This window comes from Enhydra lutris, unplaced genomic scaffold (genome assembly GCF_002288905.1).
Source record: "Enhydra lutris kenyoni isolate GAN:26980312 unplaced genomic scaffold, ASM228890v2 scaffoldscaffold34, whole genome shotgun sequence".
Classification (NCBI taxonomy): domain Eukaryota; kingdom Metazoa; phylum Chordata; class Mammalia; order Carnivora; family Mustelidae; genus Enhydra; species Enhydra lutris.
Window position 1 is genome coordinate 25,066,370 of NW_019154118.1, and position 17,790 is coordinate 25,084,159.

General features: G+C 49.1%; 1 protein-coding gene across 1 annotated transcript in view; it reads left to right on the forward strand.

Moving 5' to 3' along the window:
• The first annotated feature begins 1,766 nt into the window (after positions 1 to 1,766).
• Positions 1,767 to 17,790, forward strand: part of LOC111153674 (solute carrier family 35 member F2) — a 49,105-nt gene continuing 33,081 nt past the window's right edge. The window contains exon 1 of the mRNA XM_022512827.1: positions 1,767 to 2,495. Within this exon, the coding sequence (XP_022368535.1) occupies positions 2,386 to 2,495 (110 nt within the window). The 5' untranslated portion in view covers positions 1,767 to 2,385. The remainder of the gene's footprint in view (positions 2,496 to 17,790) is intronic.

Sequence of the window (17,790 nt, forward strand, 5' to 3'; positions counted from 1 at the left end):
TTTTTTTGTTTTTTGTTTTTGTTTTTTTTTCCTTGTCTGTATCCCTTAACTTCTCTCAGGTTACTTGTGTTGACATGTGTCCTACACTTTTCTCTATGCTCACGTACCTATAGACATATTGTCAAATAAAAAACAAATCTAGGGCGCCTGGCTGCCTCAGTTGGTGGACATGAGACTCTTGATCTGAGGGTTGTGAGTTCAAGCCCCACATGGGGTGGGGAGATAACTTAAATAAAATCTTTTTAAAAATCTGATTTAGGTAAGAAGAGACTATTGGAAAGAATTATTGGGAGTAGGAAGGGGAGGACTGGTGCAAAAGGGGAAGGGGGACTCTTCCCTCCCGAGGAAAGAGTGGGATGGAAGGGTGGCTTGATTGAATTGTAGATCAGAGAACGTTTTACCTTTTTTTTTTTTTTTTTTTTTAAAGATTCCATTTATTTATTTGACAGAGAGACACAGCGAGAGAGGGAACACAAGCAGGGGAGTGGGAGAGGGAGAAGCAGGCCTCCTGTGGAGCAGGGAGCTTGACGTGGGGCTCAATCCCAGGCCCCTGGGCCTGAGACTATTTTACTTTGAGGGGACCAAGTTCTCAAGAGGGACCCATTAAGGATGGTTACAAGCTGGCTCAGGCTGAGGTGAGCGAAAGTTCCCAGGCCTGGAGGAAGAAGAGGAATTTAGTCAGTTGAGTTAACAAGTATTTTGTTCTGAATGGTCAGTGGGGAAAAGTGGTTTAGCCATCATTTATGAGGCAGAGGACTGGAGCTTGGAGGGTCTGTGTCTGGCTTTGTCCTAGGTGAAAAAGAACAACTCTGGGTCTTTATCTGAGTCACATGGAAGCCTGTTTCTTTGCAGCTTGCCTCTTCCAAGAATACCAAAGTAGGGGGGAATTCCTTTCTTTCTTTCTTTCTGAGAAAGCAAGGGGTGGGGCAGGCAGTGGGAGGGGCAGAGAGAGGGAGAAAGAGAATCTTAGGTAGAAACCAGGAGCCCAGCAGGGGAGCCCAGTGGGGGGAGCCCCTTCTGGGGCTCTATCTCAGGACCCTGAGATCATGACCTGAGCCAAGATCAAGAGTGGGATGCTTAACCGACTGAGCCACCCCGGCGGTTCCTAACCGCTACTGCCTTCCAGGAGCACAGGGCTCAGGTGAAATTCAACACTGTCAATATATAAGATTTAATGGGCTGTTTGGTTTAGCAAAATGAGATTACATTAAACATACTTCTCTATATCTTACTTTTTTCACTCAAAAAGAGCTAGAGAAAATCCTCCCAAGTCTTGGCACAGCTCTTTTCCTTGCGATGCTGTTGTACCGTAATACTCTGTGGTCCCTCTCTTGGATGACCTTGTTCTCCAACAATTAAAAAATAATAATTTAATTTAAACTTTGGGGGGTTCCTGTAGCTGCTGAACTTGGGGTCCCTAAAGCTTCATTCTATTCTTCAAAATCTATTTTCTTTCTTAGAACCTTCTCATGGAACTGCCAACTCGTTTGAATTTACCTTTATTTTGCTCCTTCTTCACACCCCTCCTCGGTCCTCCGCCCTGGCCCCGGGAGGGAGGTGGTTAGGAAGAGAAAGGGTCTCATACCTTCTCCCTCGTCTTCTGGGTCCTTCTGTTGGTGACGATCAGCAACTTTTCCACCGCAGGTGCTCGTCGTTCCTCCGCCCGCAGAGGCATCGCAAGGCGTGGCCGGCGCCGGGAGTCCTGGGTGCGCGCCCGCGGGTGGCGGCGAGCGCGGCGCGGGCACCTGCCGGCCGAGCCTGCACCCCGAGGGCCGCGCCGCGCACACCCTCGCGAGCGAGGCACCCCACGAAGACCTGTCGCAAAAATCCCTGTGGGCGTTTACGCAGGTTTTGCATTGAAAAGAACAGCCCCCAACGGAGCATTTCAGTCCTTTTAGATGGAAGTGTCTTTTGTCAAAGAGAGGGAGGGCGGCCGGCGGGGGAGGCGTCAGCCCGCCGGGGAGGAGTCAGCGGCCCTTCCCGGTTAGCAAAGTTCGGGCGGTTGCAAAGTCACGGCTCTTTAGGTTGGGGCACGCGGCGTAGCCTCGCCTCACCTCGTGAGCCGGTTCTGAACAGGGAACCATAAAACCCCAAAACGCATGTGGGGTGTCACGCATCCCCGAGGCGCGAGTGCCCGGGCGGGGGAGCGCAGCGCCCCGTGTCCTCCGGCGCCCCGGGAGGGGCCAGGCTGTAGTCCGCGGGTGTCTGGTCCCGCCCCGGAGGCCTGAGGAGGGTGAGGGCTGGGCGGCCGCCGAGGCCCGAGGAGGAGGCACGCGAGCGAGCGCGGGCGCGCGGGCACGGGGTCGGGTCCCGCCGGCCGCCCAGGCGCCGCCCCCCGTCCTCCCCGCCCCGGCACGTCGGGGGGTTCCGGGCGCCAGAGCCTGCATGGAGGCGGCCTCGCCGGCGGGACCCAGCGTCCCGCAGCCGTACGCGCCGGGAGCGGCGGGCGCGCTGGGGAGCCTGCTGCGCGGGCTCAAAGGCCAGCTCTTCACCTGGTGAGTGCGGGGGCGGCCGGCCGGGAAGTGGGGGGCGGCCGCGCGGACTCCCGGGCGGGTTCCGGCGGCTCAGCACGTGCGGCGGGGACGTGGCGGCTCACCTGGCTTTGTGAGGCGCCGCGCGCTCTCCCGCCGCGGCGCCCTCTTGGAAATCGTGGGAATGTGTTTCAGACGATTCGGCGGACGTTGGCCTTGTCGGCGCGGTCAGGTGGGTCCTCGGCGGCGCCCCCAGCCCCCTTCTCCCCCTCGTCGCCGGCGACGGGGAGGGGACGAGCTCTCCAGGGATGCCCGGCAGGTGGGGGGAGCCCGCGCCCGCTTTCCTGCCGCTGCCAGGCCGGTCAGACAGGGCCCCGGTCCTCCACGAAGCGGCGAGTTCACCCGAATGAGGAATCTGGGTGAAGTTTTGTGGTCCCGCCCCGAGCTCGTCCGGAGCCTGCCTCCTCCCTGGCCCGGGGCGAGGTGACACAGCCCCCTCCGGGCCCGGGGGTGCAGGGCCCTGTGCTCCGCAGGGAACAGCGAAGTGCTTCAGGGATTGGCAGCGACCCTGCACGGGGAAAGCCTTTCTGTGGTCGCCGCGGGGCTTGCCTCCTGCAGACGCAGAGGACTTAGGACCTCAGTCACCAAAGCCTTGGGTATGGCGCAGTCGGTGCTTGGCCTCTTTATGTGGACACCATCAGGTGGTTTTGCCTACTTCGTGGAATGACACCGTCGGTACAGCCACTCTGGGGAAGAAACAAGCAAAGCTGGGCATTTTGCCCAAGATTTTGAGATGACCCGTAAGGGGTGGTGCCCACCAGCGCCCGTCAAGACTGTGATTTAACTACTTCTGGCCACTGGCCCCCTCATGAAACAGGCACCCCCCCCCCCATTAACAAAGCAAATATCCCATTAAAGATTGTGAAAACTCATTTTCAAAACCAGGTCAGGAATGGTGTGCACATTTTTGTTGCACAAATAAGAATAGTGGGAAATACATGAGTGTGCTTACAGGGCCAAGTCGGTCAAAATCGCCTGCGTCCCCCAGCTGTGTATGTCCTGATAAATGTCCACAGGTTCTCCACCGGGAGGCAGCGACAGGTTTCATGGCTAAGGGCCCAGATTCTGGCCTCAGCTCCTGTTTGTGCCACTTATGAGCTGGGTGACCTTGGGCAAGTCACTTAACTTCTCTGTGCCCCATTTTCTTTCTTGTAAACTGGAGAAGATAACCGTTTGTACACAGCCTGGCTCATGGTACTGCTCTGTGGAGTTTGGTGGTCGCCTGCCATCAGTCCTCCATTCCTGGCTGTTGTTTTAGGAGGTGCCAGAGGCCCTGAGGTCGGGCAGACAGTATGGCAGATGGCAGCGTAGCAAGACAGAAGAACAAGGATTAGCAGTGATTGCTTTTTTTCTCCTAATGTTCTCATCTTTTCAAAATCCTGGTATCTAATAACTTCCTAAATGGGAGATTTCTTCTGTCTCTGAACACACTTTTTTGTACCTCCTTTATGCATTGTTGCTTTCTTCCTTGTGTGATAGCTCTTTGTGGCCATTTTATATTTCTAATGGATGGAGTCCTTCACAGCAGGAATGAAGACTTTTTCCTTTTTCTGTCTCCGACAACCCTTAGCACATAAATGCATGAATGAGTGAGGGATGACAAGGGTCTTGAGGCTTCCTTTACCCTCTGCCACACTCGCTGCGTGCTTGCTTTCCATTGGTCTTTATTCTAAGGATGTTTGGCTGGAGCTTTATATATTTATTTATTTTTTGTTTGGCAGAACTCTTTTTTAACTTTGTTATTTTTCTTTTTTTTTTTTAAAGCCTCTTAACATTTATTTTCTTAATTTTGTTATTTTTCTTTTATTTTAGAGATAGAGACAAAGTGTGAGCAGGGGAAGGGGCAGAGGGAGAGAATATCCAAGCAGACTCCCTCTGAGCACAGAACCAGACGCCGGGTTTGATCTCATGACTCATGAGATCAGGACTTGAGCTGAAATCAAGAGTTGGCTGGTTTACCGACTGAGCCACCCAGGTGCCTGGTTGGCAGAACTCTTGTTCACTAAGGTTTTCTTTCCTACCTCTGGCAACCGTCCAGACGCTCGGATTCTGCTTTGCAGTTTTTCCTTATCTGACCCAGCAGTCAGAAAAATGCACTTTACCAGATATCCAGTATCCTTTATACTCATTGTTTTAAACTCTCGGTATTAAAACTCACCTCCCAGATTTAAGTTTGAATCGCTGGCTGTAGCCAGAGAGCCATGGGGGAGGCTGATGGGTGGATGTGTTATTACCACATGGGAAGTACGCGGAGGGATAGTTTGTACATAGAGGGACAGGCGCAAAAAGGGAAAAGAGTAGCTCTTTCGGCAACTGGGTGCTAAATACAGGGGAAACATTTGGGGCCTGTTTTCATTATGAGAAGGATGTATTCTAGGTAACCCCAGCTCCTGATAAACTTGCCTCACTAGTAGATAATTTTTCCCTTTGAATAAGACTATCAGATCACTCACTCAATAAAAGTTTATCGAGGACTCAGTATGCGTCAGTTATTCACGATAAGAAGTACTGTATGTTTTCGAGACGGCTTCACTTGTAACTTGGGCTTCGGCCATTTGTTGCTATCACGCGATTGACAACGGCTGTGACAGGAGGCTCTGGGTTTCCTAGAATACCTGAGATTTATTTAATTGGATGCCATTTAGCAGTTTACATCCTAACACCTGTACTGTAATCATATATGAAAAAATGCATATTTCTTACTATTACTACCGAGTTTGCATCTCTAACAAGCATCTTCAATGTTTATTTCACGTATTTATCCTTTTCCCATTGAAAAAATGGTAAGCCTTTTTAGGTTATATTTTCAGTATTTTGTACTGATGAAAAATGAGTTCCCATTCATTTTAAAGATGCAGTTGCATATAACAAGATCAGAATCCTTTACATTCCACTAACTGTATTTACATTTGTATTTTGTATGTTTCTTTCAAGTCTTTGATTTCTAAATTTTGTGAGGATGTGTGATGGTATATACAAAGGGACTTTTGGGTACAATAATTTATTTTCTCTAAGTGTAATGTTGACTTAGAATTCTAACATTTTATTTTTTTAAAGATTTTATTTGAGAGAGAGAGTGCACACATGAGTAGGGGGGAGGGGCAGAGGGAGAAGCAGACTCCCCGTTGAGCAGGGAACCTGATGCGGGACTTGAACCCAGGACCCTGAGGTCATGACCTGAGCCACCCAGGTGCCCCAATATTTATTTACTTTAGAGAGACAGAGAGAGAGAGAGAATGTGCAGGGGAGCAAGGGGTAGGCAGAATGGGGAGAGGGAGACACTCTCAAGTGGACTCCCCACTAATCGGGGCTCGATCTCGCAACTCTGAGATCATGACCTGAGCCAAAATCAAGAGCCACCCGTAGAATTCTAATATTTTAATTCTTACAAGTTTTTCTACATCTTTTCATTTATTTGTTATCTAAGATGGTAAGCTTTTGAGGGCACAGACTTTACCCTACTGTTTTTGTAGCACGATGTAGGACATGGGTTCATTTGTTCTTTCATTTGCCACACCTCGAGCCTCTGTGGTGTTCTAGGTTCTAAACCCCTCTCTGGCCTACGAGAGATGAATAGGGTTTAGTTTGAGAGAGTTCATGATCGAGTCGAGTTTAGTAGAGGTGAGCACAAGGTACAGACGGCACGAAGGAAGGCAGAAATCAAGGTCACCAGGGTGAGTAGGGTTGGAAAGCGTGGCTGAGAGGGTGATCAGGAATTGGAGGCATTAATAGGAGTTTTCCAGGTAAAGTAGGAGAGGAAGAGTGTTTTGCTTAAGGAACTGCAAGTAGCTTGGTGTGAGGAGGGCGTGGGCATGAGGAGGCAAGGCCACTAGTCGTCGGTCCGTGGACACTTGTGCACTGTGCACACCTGTGATTATCTGGCAACGGGCCTGGCCCTTGGGCTCCTCCTTTCTGCTCAGTTTCCTCCTTTCAAAGGTGAAGGCCCAGGAGTTTTTGAAGGCATCATTTAGTGATGAACTGTAGAGCCTTCATCCATTGATGGGACAGACATCTCCTGAGGGTTTCTTGTGGGCACAGCAAGGTCTATGGGTGGCTTGCAGCTCTGCTGAGCGGGACCGTTCCTTAGGGTCATGTAAGCAAGGATATAAGTGGCTTTCTGTGGCTTGTGTAAGTGTAGAACTGAGGAACTCTAGATCCTGCCCATCTCCAATGTATCTCCTCCCTTCCCCCTTGCCTTGGTGAGATTGTTTAATTCACATCTGTCTCCTCTACTGACACCAGGAGGGGAGAAGTTCTACTTACTTTTTAGTCACTGTTGTCTACTCTGCTGAGCACAGTGCCTACATTATTTTAGATACACGGTGAACACCAGATGATTGAATGAATCCCTATTCCCAACAGGAATATTATTTTTTATCTTTTATTATTTTTTTTAAGATTTTATTTATTTATTTGACAGAGAGAGAGAGAGAGAGCATGAGAGCACGTGTACAAGCAGGGGGGAGCAGCAGGCAGAGAGGGAGAAGCAGGGGAGCCTGACCTTGGGCTCGATCCCTGGACCTGGATCCCTGGATCATGACCTGAGCTGAAGGCAGATGCTTAACCGACTGAGCCACCCAGGTGCCCCCCCCATAGGAATTTTATAATAGATCACTTTTCTTTTCTTCTCTTTTCTTTTCTTTTAAGATTATTTATTTTAGAGAGAGAAGAGGGTGAGGGAGGGTGAGTGGGGGAGGGGCAGAGGGAGAGAATCCTAAGCAGACTCCCTGCTGAGTGCAGAGCCCCACACAGGGCTCGATCTCAGGACCCTGAAATCACAACTGAGCCCAAGTCAAGAGTCAGGTGCTCAGCCCGCCGAGCCACCCAGGCACCCGCACAGAGCCGTCTGTGCTCCCACGGCCCTCCAGGGCTGGCCACCCATGCAGTTTCCAACTCGTAGCCTCCACAAACCACAGGGTGACAAGCATGCTCCTGCATGTCTCCTTCTGTGCTGGGGAAGAGCCAGTGGGCAGGCTCAGGTGCGTCCTGCTAGGTGACTAAGGTGGAGAGAGGGGATGAACCCCAGGATGGGGCCTCTGTGGGCACCAGCTTCACTGCTCACTGATCTCACTGCTGCTGTTCTGGGCCCTTCTGGCAGGCTGTTCTAGAACCCTGGCAGCTGCTCTGGAAAGAGGAGGAGGCCATCTCTGGGTTGTGGCCCACAAGCTCTAAGAGCTTGGAAGGAGGGGGTGGGTGGAGGAATGATTTTTGGCTGGACAGCTTGTACCTTTTTATTAGCTTCTCAGTGCTGCAGGGAGTTGGTAAAGAGACAGGTGGTCAGTGTCCCCATGCAGCGTGGGACGGAGGTGAGGGTGGATGAGGGTGGACGTCACTTCACTCCAGTGTGCCCTGACTGGGCCCCTGGCAGGTGTCTGCCCCAGGCTGTCCTCTCCCTCCCGCAGAGCAGCTGCATGCACAACCTTCTAGTTACTCCTGCTTATCTCTGCTTATCTCTGCTCCTTTCTTCAAGATGATTAGGAGATGAATGAGATGATGGCTGTCAGTGCTTATTCCCACCTTATTCTCTTTCTTTTAAAATGTTTTTATCATTAACATATTGTTTTTTGGGGGAGGGGGCATGGTAACAGGTCTGTGAATGTCAGGCTCACACAATTCACAGCGCTCACCGTAACACAGACCCTCCGCAATGTCCATCACCCGTCGCCCCATCCCTCCCACCTCCTTCTCCTCCAGCAGCCCTCGTTTGTTTCCTGAGATTAAGAGTCTCTTACGGTTTGTCTCCCTCCTCCGTCCCATCTTGTTTCATTTTTTTCCCTCCCTACCCCCCACGGCCCCCTACCCTGCTTCTGAAATTCCTCATATCAGAGAGATCATCTGATAATTGTCCCTTTCTGACTGACTTATTTCACTTAACATAATACCCTCTAGTTCCATCTACATCATTGCAAATGACAAGATTTCTTTTCTTTTTTTTTGATGGCTGCTCCATCTTTTTCTTTTTTAAAAAAGATTTTTATATTTATTTGAGAGAGAGAGAGCATGGGGAGGGGCCGAGAGGGAGGAAGAGGGACGAGCCCACTCTGCTTAGGGAGACACGGAGCTCGATCGCATGAGCTCATGACCCCGAGCCCACCACCCTGGCCCAAACCAAGCCCAACCCACTCTGCCCCCCAGGTGTCCCAATCCCCCATCCTGACAGCACTTCCAGGCTATTTCCAGGGTCCACCTCCCCCTTCAGTCCCTGCACTCAGGACTTCAGAGTGGGCCTCTGTCATCTCTCACGTGGACTCTTGTCACAGCGGCCATCCCTGCACTTCCTGCCCCAGCCCTCTCCCGTCACAGGAACCAGAGTGGTGCATGTAACACCGGACGCTATCATAGCTGCCATCAAGTGAGAATTCATCCATGTCAGGCATCTGACTTACCTTTCATCCATCAGGCCTTACAACAATCCTGTGCAAATATTTTTAGTCCTGTTGGTGGCAGGTCAGTACCCTGCCCCCAGGCGCTGCTGAGAGGCAGACTCAGGACAGTTTCCTTTGATCTTAAAGACCAGACCTGCTTTACTGTTTCAGAAATGCCACTGCACTCTGTTCGGCTTCCTCTGGGGACCTGCACCGGGTTTGCAAACCAGGGTGCTTTGGGGGTTCCCTGGAGGCTCCTCAGGGGCTCTTGTGGGGCAAGTTGGGAGATGGGACCTGGTGGGCTCCTGGGCTGGTGTCTGGCACCCATCAGATCTGTTGCTCTGCCTGTTGTATGGTTAGGTTTTTATGCCGGATGGTTGAAGAAAGAGTTCTGGAGCTAAAAAGTCTGAGAGCAACTGGTGATGGGATAGAGCTCCAGCTGTGGGGGTGGTTCCCATCCCCTCTTCCCGTGCCTCCTCCTCCTCCTCCCTCCTCCTCCTCCTCCTCCTTCTTCCCCTGAACACAATGATTACATTTTTAGTGGTTTTCATTGTGGTAAAATAGATCATAAAATTTACCATTGTAACCATTTCTTTTAAAGGTTTTATTTATTTGTTTGACAGACAGAGATCACAAGTAGGCAGAGAGGCAGGCAGAGAGAGAGAGAGGAGGAAGCAGACTCCCCGCTGAGCAGAGAGCCCGATGTGGGGCTCGATCCCAGGATCCTGAGATCATGACCTGAGCCAAAGGCAGAGGCTTAACCCACTGAGCCACCCAGGCACCCATTGTAACCATTTTTAAGGGTACAATTCAGTCACGTGAAGTACATTCACAGTGTTGTACACCCATCACCACTGTCCACTGCAAGAATTTGTTGCTCGTCCCATACAGAAACCCTGTCCCTGTCCAATACTAACTCCGCGTCCCCCTCTCTCCTCAGCCGCTGGTAAGCACTGTCCTGCTTTCTGTCTGTCTCTATGAACTGACTATTCTCGGTCCCTCATGGAAGTGCAGTCACGCAGTATTTGTCCTTTTAGGAGGGCCAAGCCTGACATGAATGACAGGGACCGCCTGTCACTGGCCCCCATGCCTCTCCGGGCTCATCATCCCTCTCCCAGATTGTCCGTCTCTGAGGGTAGCGACGAGCCTGTGATTCCCTGCACACACCTTCCCACCTGTAGCTTCTTCCACGGAGGGCTGTCTTATCCCCCCTCTTCTGGCTGCGTAAAGACCCTATAGATGGCCCCGAGTCGGGCAGTTTTCTTCCCTGTCTCTCTTCACACACGTCTTGGCCCTTCGTCCATATCCTTCTGGCCCTCGTTCCTCACTCATTACACAGACCGTATCGGGAAAGAGGGGTCGTCATCACCAGCCTGGGAGAATGCGTTAAGGCTGGGGATGGCAGTTCGTCTGAAATACCGGTACAGCTGACGTTGTGCCTGGCTTTGACCCAAACCCGTGGTTCTGGATTTCTAGGAACAGTGCTAGCCTGTGTGCGGCGGGACTTGTCGATCGGATGCCTGCGTTAGGGCTGAGGTTCAAGCGGATCGTTTGCCCTGGACGGTAGCCGCGTCTGGGGGAGAAGTGAGTTGCCTCCCAGGGTAACTGCTTGTGTATGTAAGTTTGGGTAAGTTTATTAAAAAAGGTATAAAACCTTCCTTATAGCATTATTTATTGAGGATCGTCAGAGAAAAACGGATCCTTTCACACAGGTGAATTTGCAGGTAACTTAAAACGCACTCTTTTGAGTATTAAAGTTTACTTTAAAATCCAACTGAGTGGCTTTAGGCATGAAATGGATGATTCACTTCTGTAAACTAATTCATGATTTGGGGCAGCAGTTCTTCCACATTTTATTGATTTGTGTTGGACAGCTTCTGAGGGCACGCCACTATTTTGTGGGTGTATTTGCAACTAATTCTGAGATTTTGCCCAGAAAAAACCAAAACATTATTTAAATATCTTCGTGGTGGGGGCACCTGAGTGGCTCGGCCAGTTAAGTGTCTGACTCTTGGTGTGAGCTCAGGTCATGATCTCAGGGTCATGAGATTGAACCCCACCTTGGACTCTGTGCTGGGCGTGGAGTTTGCTCACGAGACTCTCTCCCTCTACCTCTGCCCCTTCCCCTACCTCTCTCCCTCTCTTTAAAAAAAAAAAAGGAAGTCTTTATGGCATATTCATTTATTTATTTATTAAGATTTTATTTATTTATTTGACAGACAGAAATCATAAGTAGGCAGAACAGCAGGCAGAGAGAGGGGGAAGCAGGCTCCCCGCTGAGCAGAGAGCCCGATGCGGTCTCCATCCCAGGACCCTGAGATCATGACCTGAGCCGAAGGCAGAGGCTTTAACACACTGAGCCACCCAGGCGCCCCCATTATGGCATATTTAAAACAAATGTATGAGACTATTCACCTTTTAGTAACGCGTATTCATAACACCTTTTCTTCACAATTCAGGATTATCCTCGTGAAGTTTAATTATTCTGCTGAGCGGCAGTAATAAGAATATGTTCGGGACCAGTGAAGTCAATTATTTGTCTTCTTTTTTTTTTTTTTTTTCCACAGTTGTCACATGTGATTTTTTCTGTGTTACTGAACATATCTCTGGAAGTCTGCATTCTTTCTAAATGAGGACTTCTGTGCTAACCCTGTAGAAACCAGATAACCCGATTTCTCACAATTGCTTGTGGTGAAAGTATTAGTGGGCCGTGAATAAAGATTTAAATAATTTTCATTTTAATAAATTATAGAAACCTTTAGTCCATAGATTTGAGTTCTTTTATTTTTAAATGGTGACAGATGTCTGTGTTAATTAAAGTCATCAGATAAGCGATACAGCACAAAAATTTGGCTACTTGTGTTAATGAGGCAGAGAGAGTCTTTGAAAAAATCAGAGTTAAGTCCCAAACCTCTTTCTAGTCATTTCTTGCAAGATAGCATACTTAAGGAACATACTGACTCAATTTCTTCAGTCCAACAAATCCTTAGTGAGAGGCTGAGGCCGGTATTGTGGTGTGTGATGTCCAGCTAGCCAGAGTCGTACTGGGACAACCCTGCTTGGAAGAGTTTAGAAGAGGGGCATCTGGCTGGCTCAGTCAGGGGAGCATGTGACTCTTGATCTCGGGGTTGTGGGTTTGAGCCCCACGTTGGGTGTAGAGATTACTTAAAAAATAAAATATATATTTTTTAAGATTTTATTTATTTGACAGAGAAATCACAAGTAGGCAGAGAGGCAGGTAGAGAAAGAGGGGGAAGCAGGCTCCCTGCTGAGCAGAGAGCCCAAAAATAAAATCTTAAAAAAAAAAAGAGTCTACAAGAACCATTTCTTAAGCTTTTCACAGTGGTATCAAGCCAAAGTTTAAAAGAAAAAAAAAAGTAATAATATAAAATAAAGTCTTTGTTGGGTAGAGCTGAGTTGGTGAACTTAGAGCAACCTCCCTATTCCGGGACCTCGGGGAGGCTTAAGTCAGTGTTGTCCTACAGTAATTTTCTGCGGTGAGCATTATAATGCTGTCACCGGCAGCCTCATTGGACACACGTGGAAGCTGAGGCATGGAGGGGTCAGGTATTTTCCCTAAGAGTCACACAATTACACAGTAGGAAGGAGGGCAACAAGGTTTCACCTCTGACCCCTCAGGTCTGGCTCCAGAGCCTGTGTGCCTAACACTGCACTGTCCTGCCTCTTGTGAGCTGAGCAGCAAACTGAAAAGGAAGAAAAAAAGGCCTTGGACAATTAACGTCACACAACCCCTGCCCCCCACACCCCTGTCCCTCTACCCCCACCCCAGACTTTTTATGATGTGTATCCCTAGGGCTGCCAGAGAGTCTATGAAGTCACAGGATACATAATCTATTGTGTCTTCCTGGAGCATCAGTTGTTTTTTATTTTATTTTTTAAAGTAAGCTCTACCCCCAGCATGGGGCTTGAACTCAGGACCCTGAGATCAAGAGTCGCGCGCCAGGTGGCCCTGATTTAATTTATTTTTTGGACTCTGGTTGCATGGAAGTGGAGTGGTAATTCCTGGCTCATGACACACGTTCAGTGTTGGCCCATGAATGGCTAAGTGACTTTTTTAGTGCAGTAAGTTGTGCAAACCCATCACAAGCCCTAAAACGAGAGTCCTGCTGGTAACTTACATCTACCTGGCCAGGCCCTCTGCCCACGTTCTTCCCCAACCAGAGAGAATCCCCATCCTGAATACCCCTCTCACCATTCCCTCGCTCTCATTCTCTTTCTCTCTCTCTTTCTTTCTTTTTTTTTACAGTTTTGTTCCTCTGTGTATTTCTAAAAAGTATGCTTTTACTATCTTTTCTTTTATTTTATTAAAAGGATATCATACTATAGACAGTCTGTCGTGATTTATTTCCCCTTCCGTGTCACACTGCCAAGATTGATCTGTGCAGTTGCCTAATGCTACAAGAACCCTCACTTGGACTCTATGTAATATTCTTTTCTGTGCATAAACCGTACTTTATTAATTCAGTTAATGGGCATTTGGGTTTTTTCCAGGTTTTTTCTTATAGTGAACAGGACTTCCAGGAACAGTCTGCTATATGTCTTCTATTGATCACATATAAGCGCTTCTTTTTTTTTTTTTCTTCAAGAGAGTGAGAGAAAGAGAGCATGAGTGGGAAGAAGGGCAGAGGGAGAGAGAAATAATCGTCAGCAGGTTCCACACTCAACGCAGAGCCGGATATGGGGCTCGAGCTCATGACCCTGAGATCAAGACCTGAGCCCAAATTAAGAGTCTGAGCTCAACGGCCTGAGCCACCCGGGTGCCCAGCACTTCTTTTATAGACACACACGGGCATACAGAGTGTCTGGGGGTGGGCGGGGGTGGGGACAGCTAGATGCTAGGGCAGGTGACTTTTCAACTTCACAGAATGCTGAGCTGTTTTCCTGAAGCGGTTGTACCAGTTTACGAAGCCACCCTCTGAGTATGAGAACAAACATCCTTTCTAACACTTGGTATTATTAGACTTTTTAAAGTTTTGAGTCAAATGAACGTAAAGGGTATCTCTAATCTGCACATCCCTGATTCCCGGTGCAGGTGGGGCTCTGTTCATAGGTCTTCGTGTTTCCACTTCGGAAAGATGCCCCTATTACCTGTGGAAGAGCCATGTTGAGGGGTGCTTGGGTGACTCAGTGGGGTAAGCGTTGGCCTTCGGTTCAGGTCATGATCTTGGGGTCCTGGGATCGAGCTCTGCATCAGGCTCCCTGCTTAGCGGGGAACCTGCTTCTCCCTCTCCCTCTGCAGCTCCCCCTGCTTAGTATCTCTTCTTCTCTGTTAAATAAGTAAATAAAATCTTAAAAAAAAAAAAAAGAAAGAACCATGTTTTGCACATTGTTTTTATAATAAATGGTTTGCCCTATACACAGTGTGATTTACATGGATTTTAAGGATACCCCCTGAGAGTCGAAAAAGTTGGGGCTGGCTTCAGGTTCCCCACAAATGGTGATTTACTTCTCTTTGCCTAATAGAGGCATTCTGTTGAAAAGCTTGAGAGTTGGCTGGGTTACATCAGAAGCAGGGAAGCTGACTAAGGAGGGGAGTGGGTTTTTCTGGTGTGAGCCCTTGTGGAGGGTTGAAAAGCTCACAGGAAATCTCCCTTCCGCCTCCGCCTCCCCATCCCTCCAGGCCAAGTGCCAGGAACTTTCTAGATGAGACTCAGATTGCTCTTTTCTAGTGCCTGGTTGATGTTTGATGAGTGTATTAGTGAGAAATGCAGCTCCCCACTGGTGTGGGTAAAACAGAGGATTTACAGCCTCACGGAGTTTGAGGAGGAGAATGTGCCAAACCGCAGAGGGTGGGGACAGGGCTGGGGCCCGGAACCCAGCCACACGGGGGTTTTCTGTCTGTGCTCTGACTGCTGTTCATTTCCTTCTTTTAACTGCCCACTGGTTGCTTGTCCTCACTCCAGGATCGCCTTTGATGGTTTAAGCCACACACAGAAACAAGCGGTTTTGTTTTGATCATCTGCAGGAAGGCTCATTGAGATTTTACAACAGATGAAAAAAAAATGGCCCTTCAGAACTTCTGATGTAGCCTCCGCGAGAAGGCAGTCGTCGGAATTTAGAGTTTGATGGTCTGTGGCTTCTTGGCTGCTTGCTGAGAACAGGGTTAGTCTGTTTCCTTCCGTGCCTGTGCCAGACTGGGGTGGGTGGAGAGAGGGCGGCACACCTGTTGTAAATGTCATCATCCAGACTCTCGAAACAGCAAGGCACTGGTTGGCCCGGACTAAGCCCGTCCTTGAGAATCTGCCCTTCCCCCACCCCTGCACCCACCTTGCCCGCCCTCCTGGAGCTCCTGTTCCTGGCCTCCGGAGCAGGTTCCTGTGGGTGCCCCTGGCTGAATTCTCACGGAGGCGTCTGGGGGTTGGGAGGGTCCTGGAGGTGAGAGGCCAGTCCTCACATACTGACCACAGTTAATGCTGCCCCCGTCCCCACATCTGTCGAGGCTGTAGGATTCATAGTCCTGTCACAGGTAACCACAGAGAATCGGCAATGTGCCCACCTGTTTCACGCTTTCTCATTTCAACCAGTCCCACGTCAGAGGACGGAGGGAGGCTATCGTATATAGATATTATGTCCTCTCTTGTTTTCATGAGAACACTACTTTCTAAGATCAAACACACCATCAAATGGGCGGTGCTAAGCTGTGCCAACTGTTAGAGATGCAGGATAATTTGTATCACTTCATCTCCTCGCATGGTGTCAGAATCTTCAATATTACAGGATTTATTTTTGTTATTATCAGGGAGGCAGTGTGTAGAATGGGAAAAACAGAGACTTGGTGATTTTCTGACTTTAGGGACATTTCTCACTGGGGCAGGTGTGTACACGTGATCCCTATCCCAGGAGAGGTTTTGTGAGTTTTATTTATTTATTTATTAAAAAGGTTTTATGTATTTATTTGACAGAGAGAGAGTACAAGCAGGGGGAGCAGCAGGCAGAAGGTGTTTGAGAGAGGCAGGGAGAAAAGAGAGACCGAGAAGCAGACTCCCTAACGAACAGGGAGCTCAATGTGGGACTCGATCCCAGGACCCTGAGATCATGACCTGAGCTGAAGACAGATGCTTAATCGACTGAGCCACCAGGCACCCGTTTTGTGAGTTTTAAGTGGAGTAACACAGATAAACACTTAGTATGGTGCTGGCCCCGCCGTTATTTTTATGAAGCCACCTCACTTTTGTTAAGATAATGAAAAAAGGTTTTCTGAGTCCCTGCTAGATGCCAGCAGCGTACTCCTGTGGGACAGAGACGAGGAGCCCACCCTGCTTGGGTTGCTCTCCAGGTTCTGCCATTCGCTAGCTGTGTGATACTGGGCATGATGTGCGACATCTCTGTGCCTCAGTTTCGTTATAAATACCAATAACAGAGCACCTACCTCTTAGGATTGTTGGGAGGATTGAATGAAGCAGGACTGTGAAATCCTGAAATTGTTGGGACGGGACCTGGTATGTAGAAAGGGTGCACTCCGGGTGTTAGATACTGTTCTCACTGTTAAGAGTAACAGTGGTAACAATCACAGTGGTAATTACAATAGTAACTACAACGATGGTAACAACAACCATGACAGTAACAGTATTAGATACTGTTCTCCAGACAGAATTGGGTGTCTTATGATTTAGTTACGACACTGCCTGGAGGTAGCATTGAAGGGGTCCCCCAAGGTTGCCCTCCCCCAGCTCCCTACCCCCCACTTCAGACACTGGTCAGGATTGCCAGATTGGCACCTTGTACTTCTGACTGACCGACTGCAAATCAGAGGCTCCCACGACTTCAGCCTTGGGTTCAGTGATTTGCTAGAGCAGCTCACAGAACTCAGGGAAACAGTTTATTTATTAAATTACCAGTCGATGATGAAAAGTTACAACTCAGAAACAGCCAGATAGAAGAGATGCATAGGGCGAGGTAGTGGGGAAGGAAAAGGGCAGGGAGCTTCACCCTCCTAGCACCTCAGTGTGCTCACCAAACCTGGAAGGTCTCTGAGTTCCTTGGTTAGGATTAAAAAAAAAAGATTTATTTATTTATTAATTTTAGAGAGAGAGCCCGTGGTGGGGGAGGGGCAGAGGGAGAGAGAGGGAATCCTCAGGCAGACTCCCTGCTGACCGAGGAGCTCAGAGCCTGGGATCATGACCTGAGCTGAGACCAAGAGCCAGATGCTTAACGTACTGAGCCATCCAACCTTCCCTTTAGATAGGATTTTTAGGGAAGGTGTAATTATATAGGCACAGGTGATGAGCTCATTGGTCGTTAGGGCATGGCTCAGCCTCCAGCCCCTCTCCCCATCCTGGGGTGGGGGTGAAGGTTCCAAGCCTCCAAGTCCAGGCTGGTTCCCCCAGAAACCAGCTCCTCTCTCCTTAGGGGCTTTCCAGAAGTCACCTCATCAACATAAACTTGGGTGTCCTTGAATGGGGCTTGTCATGAAGAACAGAAGATGCTCCTCTTTCTCTTATCACTTTTAGGAGCTCTGGGGAGGCCAAGATTAAAAATATATATTCCTTATCATATCACAGTTTGGGAGGTGATGTATTCCCAGGTTCACATGGAAAAATTCACATGGGAATTTTTGAGGAACCTTATTCTGCCTCCTCCATTTGGTGATAGAATCTAAACGTGGTTTGGAGAAGAAAATAGAGCCCCAAGACCCTTAGATGCTGGTGAAAAACTAAACAATAATTCATAAAATGTCAAGGAAACGTTTTCTCGACTCATCTAACCCACCGCCTTTGGTCAGTGTTTGAAGTAATCAACCGAGCTGTGCTAGACTTGCTTTTAAGCTGCACGACACGTTTGAAAGAGATCCGGTGGCTGTCTGTCTGCGTGAGAGCTGCATGGATGGGCTGCGGGCACGGAGGGTAATGGACAGTACACGCTGTTCCTGCTGC